Below are 16,553 nucleotides of genomic sequence, written 5' to 3' on the forward strand. Positions count from 1 at the left end.
ATCACCAGGCTGGAATTGTGACTTTCCCATAATTAGGACATTCAAAGGTTTTCTCTTCTGTGCGAGTCCTCTGGTGTGCCAACAGGTGGAAATTCTGACTGTAACATTTCCCACAGTCAGGACATTCAAAGGGTTTCTCTCCTGTGTGAGTCCTCTGGTGTCTCAGCAGATTGTAATTATCACTACAGCTTTTCCCACAAATAGGACATTCAAAGGGTTTCTCTCCTGTGTGAGTCCACTGGTGTATCACCAGGTGGGAATTCTGACTGTAACGTTTCCCACAGTCAGGACATTCAAAGGGTTTCTCTCCTGTGTGAGTCCTCTGGTGTGTCAGCAGATTGGAATTATCACTAAAGCTTTTCCCACAGATAGGACATTCAAAGGGTTTCTCGCCTGTGTGAGTCCTCTGGTGTATCACCAGGTGAGAATTCTGACTGTAACGTTTCCCACAGTCAGGACATTCAAAGGGTTTCTCTCCTGTATGAGTCCTCTGGTGTGTCAGCAGATTGGAATTATCACTAAAGCTTTTCCCACAGATAGGACATTCAAAAGGTTTCTCTCCTGTGTGTGTGGTCTTGTGTCTCAGGAGGTGGGAATTTCTAATGAAACCTTTCCCACAATCTCGACACTCATAACATTTCTCCATGGAGTGAATTCTCTGATATATTACCAGGCGGGAATTATGACTGAAACTTCTCCCACAATTAGAACATTGAATGGGTTTTTCTCCTTTATGATTCCTCTGGTGTATCACCCAATTTCAATTATAACTGAAAGTTTTCCAACAATCAGGACATTCAAATCATTTCTTTCCTATGTGAATCTTCTGGTGTATCACCAGGCTGGAATTGTGACTTTCCCATAATCAGGACATTCAAAGGTTTTCTCTTCTGTGTGAGTCCTCGGGTGCTTCACCAGGATGGAATTCTCACTGAAACTTTTTCCCACAGAAAGGATGTTCAAATGGTTTTTATTCCTGTGTGCCTGTCCTTTATTGTCTCATGACCTGGGAATCTCAAATGAAACTTTCACACAATCTGCACAGTCATACGTTTTCTCCCTCCTGTGAGTTATCTGATGTAGCACCATGTTGCCATACTCACTAAAGCATTTACTGCATTGGGAGCATTTTTGTGGCTTCCCTCTTGCTTCTGGGTGCTTCAGTGAACAACAAGGGATTTGTTCTGACCATAGTTTTTGCCACATTCATGTAATTTGTATTTCTGTTCTCCTCTCTGGCTCCTCTTGTGCATAATCAGCTATGATTTGTATGGTTTTCTGAAGGAAACGGAAAACATTTTGATTTCTGGCTTGATTTTCTTCCCTTTTCAACGTTGCTTGTTATTTACAGTTGTTCCGAATGCTCTTATTGCCATCCTGTTTGTCTGTAAGATTCAAAGAAAAGTGTAACTTTAATTGTTTATAAAATGGTTAGAGATAGGAAAAAAGAAAAAAGGTATGTATGACAATGAAAAAACAAACATGCCCCAATACTAGAATAATCACTTACATTATTTTATTTTTTTTTATTAAAAAGTTTTAAAGAAAATTTTCACAAATGCCTCTCCTCCCCCTCCCTTCCCCCCCCCACTCCTCCCCGGACTTCCCAGAGCAAAATACAGGGTATAACATCTAACAATCATAAGCTAGAATATGCTAACTATCCATAAACTCCCATCCCTACCCTAGAGCCTTAACTGCCCATTCACATAAAGAAAAATATACAAATACAATTTTTACTTTCTATTCATTCATAAGTTATTTGGTACTTCTTGGTCTGATGTTTGTTTTGAATATAATCAATCCATCTTCTCCATTCCAGTATATAACTTTCTTTCTTTTTTTTTTTTTTTATAAAAAGTTTTATTTTTACAATCATATCAAATAATTCATCCAATGTACAGTTATATACAATTAGTCGGGCTTGCCCAGTCACCACCACCCTTTTTAACACTCTTCCCTCTTCTACCTTCTTTTACTTTCCAAACCTTCCTCTCCTTCTCTTATCTACATCCACTCCTCCTCCACCCTACACCTTCCTTCTCCTCTACTATCCTCTTCCTTCCTCTTCTCCTCTTTCCTACCTCCTACTCTCTTTTCTCCTCCTCACCGTTCTAAAATGGTAACTATGCAGACCCGACCCTACATTAATTATATTTCTTCAATAATCCTGTACATTAACCATCACTCCATCTCTACCAAACCCCCAATTCCCTCCCCTTACCCCCGACTTCCCAGAACAAAATACAGGGTATCAAAACTAACAATCATAATCCAAAATAATTCCTAAATTATAATCTCTAGTCACACCACACTTAGTCACACTCTCAATTCCCTCTCCTTCAAAATATATCTAATACAAAATATTTCCTAAATTTACTCATATGTTATTCGATATTTTTTTTTATCTGATACTTATTTTAAATATAATCAATCCACATTTTCCATTCTAAAATATATTTTTCTAGTATATAGTCTTTCAAGTAAGCGGAGATTTTTGTCATCTCTGCCAGATTTGATACTTTGAGTATCCATTCTTCGATTGTAGGTAATTCTTCTTTCTTCCAATACTGAGCAATCAAAAGTCTTGCGACTGTTATTAAGTTCAAAATCAATTTAGTCTCTATAGCTGTATAGTCCATAATTATTCCTAGTAGAAAGAACTGGAGTAAACTTAATCTTCTTTTTCAAAATATTCTGCATGATCCACCATACTTTAATCCAAAATGCTTTAACTTTTTTACAAGTCCACCATATATGGTAATAAGTAGCATCTTCACAATCGCATCTCCAACATTTAGCAAAATCTAATATGTGTTTCTTGTAAACAGGTAATGTCATTTTTAAATTGTTTCAAATAATGAAATACTTTCCTTCTCTTCTGCGGTGAATTCAGGCCATTAACATTGCAAGATAATAGTTTAATTGCCATTATCGAAGGAAACTTTTGGAACACCAGCCGCAGATCACATTTTACTTTAGGCCTTGCTCCTCCCACTGTTTCCGTTGTAGTAGTTGCCAGTTGTTGTTGTGCCTTCATCTCTTGTTCCTTGCGTTTAGCAGCAGCTCTTGTCAGCCTTTGTTCTTTTGAATCTAAACCCGTCGTAGGTATTTCCAACACTTGTAATAAATCTTCTTCCATCACAATCTGTTCTTGTACCTGCTTCACTTCTCTTCCTTCACTTCAGCCTCCTTCTTCTAGCTTCCAATGGGGAAGACTTCCAACTTTAATACCTCAACATAAAATTCTCTTGCTTTTCCAACGTATTGAAACGATGTACTTTCCTGCATAATATACTATTATACCAGTTGGAATATCCCATCTATATTCAATCTGATGTTTTTAAGTTCATTCACCAGGAAGGCAAATTCCTTCCTACCCTTAACATTTTTGGTGGAATTTCCTTTAATATCAAAAGATCTTGACCAGCAATCTGAATCTTCTCCCCTTATATGAAGCTTGCAAAATCTGATTTCTCACTATTCTCTTGTAAAATAAATAACAACATCCCTTGGCAACTTTTTGCCTTGCTATCCAAGAATTCACGATATATTTTTCAATTTGATAAGCCACATCTGCTGGACAAGCTGCTAATATCTCAGCAAATACTTCAGAAAAATTTCCTTAAATTCTCTTCCTTATTTTCTTTCAAACCTCGAATTCTAAGAGCAAATTCCATATTTCTATATTGTATCAAAACTATTTCATCCTCTGTTTTTCCATTTTACTTTGAAATTCATCCATTTTATTTTCTAATTTTAAATTATGTTGCTTAATTTCTTCAACCTCCTCTTCCAATAAAATCACATTCGTTGCCAAACTTGTACTGCCATTACAAATCCTTCTTTAACTTCTTTATTTCCACTTGAATTTCTGATATCTGCTCTTTCATTTCAGACATCTCATCAGTTATTACTTTAAATTTTTTTCTATAAAGCCTTTTAAGTTCTCTTGTAACGCCTCTAAATTCAATGTTCTAGTCTCTGCTGTATGAGCTGGAGAGGCACCAGCTGATAAAGTTCCAGAGCTCTTTGTTACAGTAGACTTTAATTGTTTGGCTGCCATCTTCTATAAAATTATTTATTTATTTATTTCCAACTTAATATTCACTTTAAATCTTCTTAACTTCTGAGAAACACAGTCTTTTAAAGCAATATTTAAAAATCTCCCTAGATTCTAGATTCTATCAGCAGGCAGCAAAGAGTTAAAGAGTTAAAGCAGCAAGTAACATGCAAATTACCAACTGCAGACAAACGCTGAAAGTATCACTTTCGCTTTCCACTCGTTAACTTGTTAACAATTCGCCTCCATTTTTTTACTGTTTTCAAACTTGTTACAAAGTATCGGGGAATCGGCTTGGCTACTTGCATAAAGTTCTCCCACTTTCGTTCTGTCCGGTATAATCCTTTATTGTCCAAAATAAATCTCGGCGTTTGGTCGTGGTGGTTGGTTCCAAAGCAGAAGAATCCTCGGATCTGGAGCACTTGGTTACTGGAGGAACTTACCCCTTCAAACCCCTTTTTTTCTCAGGGGCTTTAGGGAAATTCAACCTCTGCCCTCAGCTCACCACCTTCTCCTTCTCCCGAAGAGGGGGTTTTCCGAACCGCTGGACAGCAGATTTAAGCTGTCCTAGCGATTCCACATAATCCAGAGGTTGGTGATCGTAAAGATCACCGCCATCACCTACTGTGCCAAACCGGAAGTCCAGTATATAACTTTCTTGTGAATAGTCTTTCAAATACGCTGAGATTTTTGCCATCTCCTCTAAATTTGCTGCTTTTAATATCCACTCTTCAATGGTAGGCAGATATTCCTTCTTCCAATATTGCGCTACCAATAGTCTAGCTGCTGATATTAAATTTAAGATCAGTTTAGTCTCTATTGCCGTACAGTCCGTAATTATACCCAATAAAAACAACTGCGGAGTAAATTTTATCTTCTTTTTGAAAATATTTTGCATAACCCACCAAATTTTTATCCAAAATGCTTTAATTTTTTTACAAGTCCACCATATATGATAATAAGTAGCATCATCACAATCACATCTCCAACATTTAGCTTGCAAATTCGGATACATATAGGCCACTTTTTAAGGATCTAGATGCCATCTATAAAACATTTTGTAAAAATTTTCTCTTAAATTTTATGCTTGTGTAAATTTAACATTCCTAACCCAAATAATAATCACTTACATTATTGATGATTCATATGACACATGGAGTATTAACTACTGAGATCCATGTTCAAATATCCATTCAATCAAATTGAGTTATTTAGTTGGGTCAATCATAAATTCTTAGCAATGCAAAGTATAATAATCAAATATATCTTGAAGTCCTGGGTATAGGTTATGTAATTGCACATATATGCATAGACAGACCTTTAAAACCACAGTCACTGCTGAAGTGCGGTCATTGAACAAGTGCTAGGATTACCACAAATTTTGTGGACCAGATGCACGTCTGCTTCTACTGTGCCATAGTAACTTTGAAGGCTCAGGGAAGAAGTGGTAAGTGAGGACTACCTGTGCAACCAAAGATACCAAAAGGTCCTCAATAGCTATTTCTTAAGAGGTGCTGGATTAGGCACAATTGAATCTGGGTCATGGATGGGACAGGAGATACCATACTTGTTGGCAAGACATGGAAGTAAAAAAACTTTTAAATTTTATTCATCTGTCATTTTCAATACACGTGTGGATTACAAACTATCAAGAGGGCAACATCAAGTTGTAATGGGAGACTCTAGCTGCCCTGATATCAACTGGGAGACAAAACTCTAGAGCAACTCTAGTAGAGAAGCGATAGAAGGAGTTGAAGTTGTTGGAACCTTGGGCGAATAACCACATTTCACTGGAATTCAATATAATGCAAACACAAGCAATAGACTATAATCCAACAAGTGTCTTCGATTTTAGAAGAGCTGATTTTAACAAATTCAGAGCCTAAGAAGTATTTCATGGATAAAAATCCTAAAAGAGAAAACAATGAAAGGAGCGTGGGAAACACTGGAAAATATGATCATATAAGCCCAGTCCAACACAATATCACTAAAAAGAAAAAACAAGAAATCCAAGAAGCAGCCAGTATGGTTGCATAAAGATCTCTCTGATAAACTGAAAGACAAAAAGGATAAGTACAAAAAATGGAAAGAGGGACACATAACTAAGGCAGAATATCAGTAGATATCCCGAATCTACAAAGATGAAATCAAGCTCATGCTGAGAATGAACTAAAAATTGCAACAAATGTCAAACATAATTTTAAAAAATGTATAAAACAAGAAAAAAGTCAAGAAAACAGTCAGTCGACTAATGGGAGATGATTGCAAGGAAGTGACGGGCTGTAGAGACACAGCAGAGCTACTTAATTCATTATTTGCATCTATCTTCAGGCAAAAAGAAAAAAAAAGCCAAACCTACCAAAAACAGAACTGTAAAAGGCAGACTAGGAATACAAATTAAAACAGGCAACAAAATGATAGGAAAACACCTGTCCATTCTAGATGAGTTCTAACCACAAGGACCACATTCATTACATCCCAGAATTCTGAAGGAGCTGGCAGACGTGATCTAAGAATCATTGAACCATCTCTTTCAAAGATCTTCATGCACCAAGGAACTACCAGTGTACTGGAAAAGAGCTGATGTAGTTCCCATCTTCAAAAAAGGAGAGTAAAATGGATCCAAAAAACTACAGGCCAATTAGCCTGACATCACTACCTGGAAAGATCCTGGAAAAGATAATGAAACAAAAGATCTGCAAACATTTAGAAGCAAGCAAATATATAACCAGAAGTCAACATGGGTTTGTCAAAAACAAATGTTATTTCATTCTTACACATAATGATTAAATTAGTGGACCAATCAAATAAATAGTATAATTGGATTTCAGTGAAGCAATTGACAAAGTAGACCATAACCTACTTCTTGGTAAATTAGAAAAATGTGGGATAGGTACATTCATCCACACAGATGGATTCATAACTGGCTGACAAACCACCCTCAAAGTGTATTCCTTAATGGGACTTTATCTATATGGAGGGAAGTAAGCAGTGGGTACCCCAAAGTTCTGTTTTAGTACTGTTTAATATCTTCGTAAATCCCTTAGATGAGGAAATGTAACACGAATGCATCAGATTTGCAAACGCTACCCAGTTGGCAGAAATAGCCAACACCTCCGAAGATAGGTTATGATAAGATCATGTGAAGTACTAGTACCACTTTATAAAGAGTAAGACCACACTTAGAAAATTGTATAAACTGTAACTTGGTCACCATATCATAAAAAACATGTTGTGACTCAATGGAGAAAAGAGCAACAAAGAGGATTAGGGGGCAGAGGCTAAAATATAAAAAAGGGTTGCAGGAATTGGGTATGTCAAGTTTAATGAAAAGAAGAACTGGGGTGACATGATAGCACTCTTCCAATATTTGAGGGGCTGCCACAGAGAAGAGGGAGTCAAGCTATTCTTCAAAGTACCTGATGACAAGACAAGAAGCAGTGGGTGGAAACAAATCAAGGAGAGAAGCAACTTTGAACTAAGGAGAAATTTCCTGACACTGAGAACAGTTAATCAGTGACTTCAGATTTGACTTCAGAAGTTGTGGGTGTTCCATCACTGGAGGCTTTTAAACAGAGACTGGACAGCCACTTGTCTGAAATGATATTGGGTCTCCTGCTTGCTCAGGGGGTTGGAATAGAAGACTTCCAAGGATCCTTCCAACTATGTTACAAACCCTCCAGTGACGGAGCAGCCAAAGCCTCTGGAGGGAAGCCATTCCCAAAGAATCAACTTTAATTTAATAGAGACTTTTTCAATCTTCCCACCAGCAGAAAATTCCAGCCACCAGTTTCACAGCCTGCAGCCCCAGTGGGCTTCCATTTGGGGAGGGAAGGAACCTGCAGCAGCAGCAGCAGCTGAGCTGCTTCAGCCCAGTTGCTTCTCTGCTTCCAGGCCGTGGAGGGAACCGAACAGCCCGACTTGCTCCCGGACTCTCCTCCCACCTGCTGCCCTCAACTCACCTGCCAGCTGCTGCTTCGACCGTGGGAAACGACAGGAGCCACTCTGCACACCACTCTTCTCCCATGAGCGATAAGGAAGAGGAAGTTCGGCTGTCCCAAAAGTGCTTTTTCAAAAGGCAACCGGACTTTCTTCTACATTCCCTCGTCTTCCAACCTTTCTAGCAATACAGTACTCGATGGTTTTAACTCCTTTAAGATCAAACGCAGGTATTATCCTCTTTCTAGGAGGCAGAAAAACATGCTTCTCCAGTCCCTACCTAAGGCGCTTGACAACATGTTTCCACTGATTAAATGCTATCAAGTCGTTTTTGACTTCTACCAACTGACCTTTGCAACTGAGCCTGGTGAAATGTGATGTTGCTTAGCTTGTGAAGATTAGTTATGTGCTCTCAGCCCTAAAAGTTCATGGAGGTTTTACAGAATTACAAAATCAGCTTTCTTAGGGGTGACTGTTAGTGGAGATCAAAATCTCTCTAATACCCCAAATCTTTATGACTGATTATAATAATAACAATAATAATAATAATAATAATAATAATAATAATAATAATAATAATAATAATAATAATAATAATAATAATAATAATAATAATATTTTAATTTGTATACCGCCCTTCTCCCGAAGGACTCAGGGCGGTGAACAGGCAGGTAAAATACAAATATACACAATAGTTAAAACAACCCTTAAAAAACTGATTAAATTAGCCCAAGTATTAAAATAACTTACACCCCTATAAAATTACAAAAATTTAAAAAACCCATCGAATTCAATTAAAATCTAAAGATAAAAATCAAGCTAGTTCAGCCATGCGAAATAAATAGGTTTTAAGTTTGCGGCGAAAGGTCCTAAGGTCAGGTAGTAGTCGAAGTCCGAGGGGAAGTTCGTTCCACAGGTGAGCCCCACAGAGAAGGCCCTCCCCCTGGGGGCTGCCAGTCGACACTGTTTGGCTGACGGCACCCTGAGGAGTCCCTCTCTGTGGGAACGCACCGGACGATGGGAGATAGAGGCCGGCAGTAGACGGTCCCGTAGATGGCCCGGTCCTAAGCCATGGAGCGCTTTAAAGGTGGTAACCAATACCTTGAAGCGCACCCGGAAAACAACAGGTAGCCAGTGCAGTCTGCGCAGGATAGGTGTTACGTGGGAGCTCCGAGACGCTCCCTCAATAACCCGCGCAGCCGCATTCTGAACTAGCTGAAGTCTCCGGGTGCTCTTCAAGGGGAGCCCCATGTAGAGAGCATTGCAGTAGTCCAGGCGAGAGGTCACGAGAGCATGAGTGACCGTGTCGTGTCCCACTCCTCCGCTGACGGCTGGGTCCGGGAAATCCGAATCAGGCTTGCCTCTGCAGCTCTGCCCAAAGTCCTAGCAAAGTCCTCAGAGCAGGCAGGAGACCAGTAAGTGACTTCAGCAAGATAAGTTTGACTTTTGCCTGACTCAGAGACTGCCAGAAAGTAGCTCCTTTATATAGGCCATGGGGTGTGGCTCCATGACTCAGCACTCATTAAGGCCTGCCCCTCCCTTCCCTCTGTTGCCTCCGCCTCTCCAATCTTCTGATGCGAGGGTCACTCCAATCAGCTGTTCTTGGGAGTAAACCCTCCTCAGGCTCACCTGCTGTGGAGGAGGGGGAGGGGTCTAGCTGCTCCGTTTGCCTGGGCATGGAGTCAGGGCTGGGGCAGGGAGATGCTCCTTCTTCTGCAGTTTGTGGGGGCATGGAGCCAGGACTTGGGCCGGAAGGCATACATTCCTCAGTGTTGGGGAGCAGGTAAGAAGGCCCCGGCTGCTCTGAGGGCGGGCAAGACACAACAGACCGTGCATAAGGCATCCCGGTCCAGGAAGGGACGCAACTGGCGGATCAGGCGAACCTGATAAAAAGCTCTCCTAGAGACGGTCGAAAATGATCTTCAAAGGACAACCGACCATCCAGGAGCACGCCCAAGTTGCGTACCTTCTCCATCAGGGCCAATGACTCACCCCCGACAGACAGCCGCATCTGCAGCTGACTGTACTGAGGTGCCGGCATCCACAGCCACTCCGTCTTGGAGGGATTAAGTTTGAGCCTGTTCCTCCCCATCCAGACCCGTACGGCTTCCAAACACCGGGACAGCACTTCGACAGCTTCACTGGGGTGGCCCGGGGTGGAAAAGTACAGCTGGGTGTCATCAGCTTACAGTTGATATCTCACCCCAAAGCCACTGATCATCTCACCCAGCGGCTTCATATAGACCATGGTATCCTGCTGCGCCGGTTGGAGGGATTGGGAGTGGGAGGCACCGTTTATCGGTGGTTCTCCTCCTATCTCTCTGACCGGTCACAGACGGTGTTGACAGGGGAGCAGAGGTCGTCCTCGAGGTGCCTCACTTGTGGGGTACCTCAGGGGTCGATTCTCTCGCCTACCCTGTTCAACATCTATATGAAGCCGCTGGGTGAGGTCATCAGTGGTTTTGGGGTGAGTTATCATCTGTACGCGGATGATACCCAGCTGTACTTTTCCACCCCGGACCACCCCAACGAAGCGGTCGAAGTGTTGTCCCGGTGCCTGGAAGCTGTACGGGTCTGGATGGGGAGAAACAGACTCAAGCTCAATCCCGCCAAGACGGAGTGGCTGTGGATGCCGGCACCCCGGTACAGTCAGCTACATCCGCAGCTGACTGTTGGGGGCGAGTTAGTGGCCCCAAAGGAGGTGGTTCGCAACTTGGGCGTCCTCCTGGATGGACGGCTGTCCTTTGATGAACATCTGGCGGCCGTCTCCAGGAGGGCCTTTTACCAAGTCCGCTTGGTCCACCAGTTGCGTCCCTTCCTTGACCAGGATGCCTTATGCACAGTCACTCACGCTCTGGTTACGTCTCGGCTGGATTACTGCAATGTTCTCTACATGGGGCTGCCCTTGAGGTGCACCCGGAGGCTGCAGTTAGTCCAGAATGCAGCTGCGCGAGTAGTAATGGGAGCCGCTCGTGGCTCCCACGTAACACCACTGCTCCGCGGTCTGCACTGGCTTCCTGTGGTCTTTCGGGTGCGCTTCAAGATTCTGGTTACCACCTTTAAAGCACTCCATGGCTTAGGACCCGGGTACTTACGAGACCGCCTGCTGCTACCCTATGCCTCCCACCGACCCGTACGCTCTCATAGAGAGGGTCTCCTCAGGGTGCCGTCCGCCAAACAATGTCTGTCGAAGTGCTGTCCCGGTGTCTGGAAGCCGTACGGGTCTGGATGGGGAGGAACAGGCTCAAACTTAATCCCTCCAAGACGGAGTGGCTGTGGATGCCGGCACCTCGGTACAGTCAGCTGCAGATGCGGCTGTCTGTCGGGGGTGAATCATTGGCCCCGATGGAGAAGGTACGCAACTTGGGCGTGCTCCTGGATGGTCGGTTGTCCTTTGAAGACCATTTGGCGACCGTCTCCAGGAGAGCATTTTATCAGGTTCGCCTGATCCGCCAGTTGCGTCCCTTCCTGGACCGGGATGCCTTATGCACAGTCACTCATGCTCTCGTTACCTCTCGCCTGGACTACTGCAATGCTCTCTACATGGGGCTCCCCTTGAAGAGCACCCGGAGACTTCAGCTAGTTCAGAATGCGGCTGCGGGTTATTGAGGAGCGCCTCGAGCTCCCACATAACACCTATCCTGCGCAGACTGCACTGGCTACCTGTTGTTTTCCGGGTGCACTTCAAGGTATTGGTTACCACCTTTAAAGCGCTCCATGGCTTAGGACCGGGCTATCTACGGGACCGTCTACTGCTGGCTTCTATCTCCCATCGTCCGGTACGTTCCCACAGAGAGGGACTCTTCAGGGTGCCGTCAGCCAAACAGTGTCGACTGGCGGCCCCCATGGGGAGGGCCTTCTCTGTGGGAGCTCCGACCCTGTGGAACGAACTTCCCCTCGGACTTCGACAATTACCTGACCTTAGGACCTTTCGCCGCGAACTTAAAACTTATTTATTTCGTATGGCTGGACTAGCCTGATTTTTATTTTTATTGGATGGGTTTTTAAAATTTTGTGATTTTACGGGGGAGTACGTTTTTTAACATTTTGGGCATTTAAATTATTTTTTTAAGGGATGTTTTTAATTATTGTGTGTATTTATATTTTATCTGCCTGTTCACCGCCCTGAGTCCTTCGGGAGAAGGGCGGTATACAAATTAAAATATTATTATTATTATTATTATTAATGTCGGCTGGTGGCCCCCAGGAGTAGGGCCTTCTCTGTGGGAGCATCGACGCTCTGGAATGAACTCCCCCCTGGTCTACGTCAAGTGCCTGATCTTCGGACCTTCCGTCGTGAGCTAAAAACATATTTATTCATCCAAGCGGGACTGGCATAAATGGATTGATTTTAAATTGGGTTTTAGTAGTATTTTAAATTTTAAATTCATTTTAATTCTGAGCCATTTAGTAATTTTATATTTTAAATCCATTTTAATTGTATATATTTTGTATTTTACTCTGGCTGTACACCGCCCTGAGTCCTTCGGGAGAAGGGCGGTATAAAAATTGAATAAATAATCATAATCATAATAATGTTGAACAGGAGGGGTGAGAGAATCGACCCCTGCGGCACCCCACACATGGAGTCGATCTCTGCCCCCCCGTCAACACCGTCTGCGTCCGGTCAGAGAGGTAGGAGGAGAACCACCGATAAACGGTGCCTCCCACTCCTAACCCCTCCAACCGGCGTAGCAGGATACCATGGTCGATGGTATCAAAAGCAGCTGAGAGGTCTAATAGGACCAGGGCAGAGGAGTAACCCTTATCCCTGGCCCTCCAGAGATCATCCACCAGTGCGACCAAAGCTGTCTCCGTACTGTATCCGGGCTGGAAGCCAGACTGGAACGGGTCTAGATAGACAGCTTCATCCAGGTACTGGGGTAGCTGACATGCCACCACACTCTCTACAACCTTCGCCGTGAAGCGAAGATTGGAGACTGGCCGGTAATTCCCTAAAACAGCTGGGTCCAGGGATGGCTTCTTGAGGAGGGGTCTCACCACCGCCTCTTTCAAGGCAGCGGGAAAGACCCCCTCCCGCAAAGAAGCATTTGCAATCCCCTGGAGCCAGCCTCGTGTCACCTCCTGAGTAGCCAGTACTAACCAGGAGGGGCACGGATCCAGTAAACATGTGGTGGCATTCAGCCTACCCAGCAACCTGTCCATGTCCTCGGGAGTCACAGGATCAAAATCATCCCAAACCACCTCAACAAGACGGGCCTCAGAACCCTCGCCTGGATCTACCCAATTTTGATCCAATCCGTCCCGAAGCTGAACGATTTTATCGTATAGATAACCGTTAAACTCCTCGGCACGCCCTTGTAGGGGGTCCTCCCGCCCCTCCTGTTGGAGGAGAGAGCGGGTCACCCGAAACAGGGCGTCCGGGCGGTTATCTGCCGACGCAATGAGGGAGGAAACGTAGAAACGCTTCACATCCCTCAGTGCCACTAGGTAGGTCCTGCTATAGGATCTAACTAGTGTCCGGTCAGCCTCAGAACGGCTGGATCTCCAGACACTCTCTAGGCGTCTTCTCCGACATTTCATCTCCCTCAGCTCCTCGGAAAACCAAGGAGCTGGTTGAGACCGACGCCGGGTCAGAGGTCGCAAAGGCACGACACGGTCCAAAGCTCCAGCGTTTTCATATCCAATGATCTAAGTGCCAAAGCCCACTGCAACTACATCGCAAAAAAGGCTTTAAGAGTTGTAAACCTAATCTTATGTAGCTTCTTCTCCAGAAACACTACAGTACTAACCAGAGCTTATAAAACATTTGCTAGACCAATTCTTGAATACAGCTCCCCTGTCTGGAACCCACACCACATTTCTGACATCAATACAATTGAACGTGTTCAGAAATATTTTACAAGAAGAGTTCTCCGCTCCTCTGAATACAACAAAATACCTTATGCCACCAGACTTGAAATCTTGGGTTTAGAAAACTTAGAACTCTGCCGCCTTCGACAGGACCTGTGTTTAACTCATAGAAACATCTATTGTAATGTCCTTCCTGTTGAAGACTACTTCAGCTTCAATCACAACAATACAAGAACAAACAATAGATTTAAACTTAATGTTAGCCACTTCAATCTTGATTACAGAAAATATGACTTCTGTAACAGAGTTATTAATACTTGGAACACACTATCTGACTCTTTGGTCTCTTCTCAAAATCCCAAAAGCTTTAACCAAAAACTGTCTACTATTGACCTCACCCCAGTCCTAAGAGGTCTATAAGGGGCGTGCATAAAAGCACAAACGTGCCTACCGTTCCTCTCCTATTGTTTCCTTTTATTATATCCAGTTAATATAGTTATTATATACTTATGCTTATATATATGCTTATATATAATATATAGTTATTTTCATGCTTATGCTTATATATACTGTTGTGACAAAATAAATAAATAAATAAATAAAATAAGTACTGGGCCTAAAACAGAGCCTTGGGGTACTCCACTGCATACTTCCCTCCATGTGGATGTACTTCCATTGAGGACTACACGTTGAGTGCGGTAGATCAGCCAGTTACGAATCCATCTGGTGGTGGTGCTGTCTAACTCACATTTTTCTACTTTACCTAGTAGTAGGTTATGGTCTACTTTATCAAATGCTTTACTGAAGTCTAAGTAAATTATATCGACAGCATTCCTCTGGTCTACTAATTTTGTCACTTTGTCAAAGAATGCAATAAGATTAGTCTGGCATGATCTGTTTTTGACAAACCTATGTTGGCTTTTGGTTATTACTTTGTTTGCTTCTTGGTGTTTGGTGATTTGGTGCTTGATTATCTTTTCCAGAATCTTCCCCGATATTGAGGTCAGGCTGATAGGTCTGTAATTTCTGGATCTGGGTGTTTTTTTTAAGATGGGAACTACATCAGCTCTTTTCCAGTCCCCTGGCAGCTCCCCTGTGCTCCAGGATCTTTGAAAGATATAGTTCAGTGGTTCTGAGATCTCATCTGCCAGTTCCTTCAGAACCTTGGGGTGTAATCCATCCGGTCCTGGTGATTTGAACTCGTCTAGGGTAGACAGGTATTCACTTACCATTTTTTTCCCTATTTTAACTTGTGTTCTAATCTGTTTTTTGTGGTGCTGTTTTTGATAGGTTGGATTGTTTTTTCCTTTTGTGTAAATACAGATGCAAAATATGAGTTAAGTAGATCTGCTTTCTCCCTGTTGCTTGTCATTTTCTTGCCACTTTCTCCCAGCAATGGGCCAATTGTTTCCTTGAACTTTTTCTTATTTTTAACATGTTGGAAGAAGCTTTTTTTGTTATTTTTTACTTTTGTTGCAAGCCTTTGTTCATTGTGAGCCTTAGCTTTCCTCACTTCACCTTTACAGGCTCGAGCTATTTGCTGATATTCTGCCTTACTTATTTGCCCCTCTTCCCACTTTTTATACTTGTCCTTTTTGTCTTTCAATCTGTCAGATAGTTCTTTATGCATCCATGCTGGTTTCTTTGGAGATCTATTATTTTTCTTCTTCAATGGTATTGTGCTAGCCTGGGCTTTTATAATCTCACTTTTAAAATTTCCCAAGCTTCTTGAGTTGTTTTCCCCTTGAGGATTCTCATCCATGGAATCCTTCTCAAGCTCTCTCTAAGTTTATTGAAATTAGCTCTCTTAAAGTCCAAGACTCTAGTTTGACTTTGTTCTTCTACTTGTATTTGCTTAATGTCAAATTCCAATATTGCGTGATCACTTGCCCCCAAGGTCCCTGTAGCTTCAACACCTTCTATCATTTCGTCTCTGTTAGTGAGAATTAAGTCCAATATGGCTGATCCCCTTGTTCCCTTCTCTACTTTTTGGGAAACAAAGTTGTCTGCTAGGTTTGTTAGGAACCTGTTGGATCTTCCACTTGGTGCAGAGTTTGTCTCCCAGTTGATGTCAGGGTAGTTAAAATCCCCCATTACTACTATGATGTGCTTTCTATATACCTTAGTTAGCTGACTAGCAAAAAGTTCATCTACTTCCTCTGTTTGGTTAGGTGGCCTATAGTATAGACCTATGGCAATATCATTCCCCCCCCTTTAATATTAATATTGACCCACATGCATTCAAGATAATTTTCATCATTGTTGTGCTCTATTTCTGTACGGATGTAGTTATTTCTTATATATAATGCAACTCCACCTCCTCTTTTATTTGGTCTATTTCTTTTAAATAATTTATATCCCTCTAGCTGTATGTTCCACTTGTGGGTTTCATCCCACCAAGTTTCCGTAATGGCAACAATGTCATATCTGCCCTCATTTACTTGAATTTCTAATTCACCCTGTTTATTCCTCATACTCTGTGCATTGGTGTATAGACATTTGAGTCCATTTTGATTGACCTTGTGTTTACTGTCTACATAACCTGTGTTGTGCCTGACTGCCCCTACTTTCTTGCCACCTGTTTGACTAGTGCACATGATATGACACTCACTATTAAATGCTTGGTTTTGCTTGATAGCAGGGCTAATGATCTTACCCACACAGACATCTATGTTACATGCACTGATGACCCTATTAATTTTGGATTGCTGGGGACAAAAATTTTCTGTATCAATTA

At 42.4% G+C, this 16,553-nt stretch overlaps 2 protein-coding genes across 2 annotated transcripts in view; one reads left to right on the top strand and one right to left on the bottom strand.

The window, feature by feature from the left end:
- The window catches only part of LOC131193532 (zinc finger protein 850-like), a 332,320-nt gene that overhangs the window by 169,345 nt on the left and 146,422 nt on the right, over positions 1-16,553 (top strand). The gene's annotated exons all lie outside the window — the stretch shown is intronic.
- On the bottom strand, positions 2-8,168 carry LOC131193513 (zinc finger protein 239-like). Its single transcript, XM_058173769.1, has 2 exons — positions 8,026-8,168; positions 2-1,385 (listed from the first exon to the last, which is right to left on the bottom strand). The coding sequence occupies exon 2, from the start codon at positions 644-646 to the stop codon at positions 2-4; it is 645 nt and encodes a 214-aa protein (XP_058029752.1). The 5' UTR covers positions 647-1,385; positions 8,026-8,168.

This window comes from Ahaetulla prasina, chromosome 2 (genome assembly GCF_028640845.1).
Source record: "Ahaetulla prasina isolate Xishuangbanna chromosome 2, ASM2864084v1, whole genome shotgun sequence".
Classification (NCBI taxonomy): Eukaryota; Metazoa; Chordata; class Lepidosauria; order Squamata; family Colubridae; genus Ahaetulla; species Ahaetulla prasina.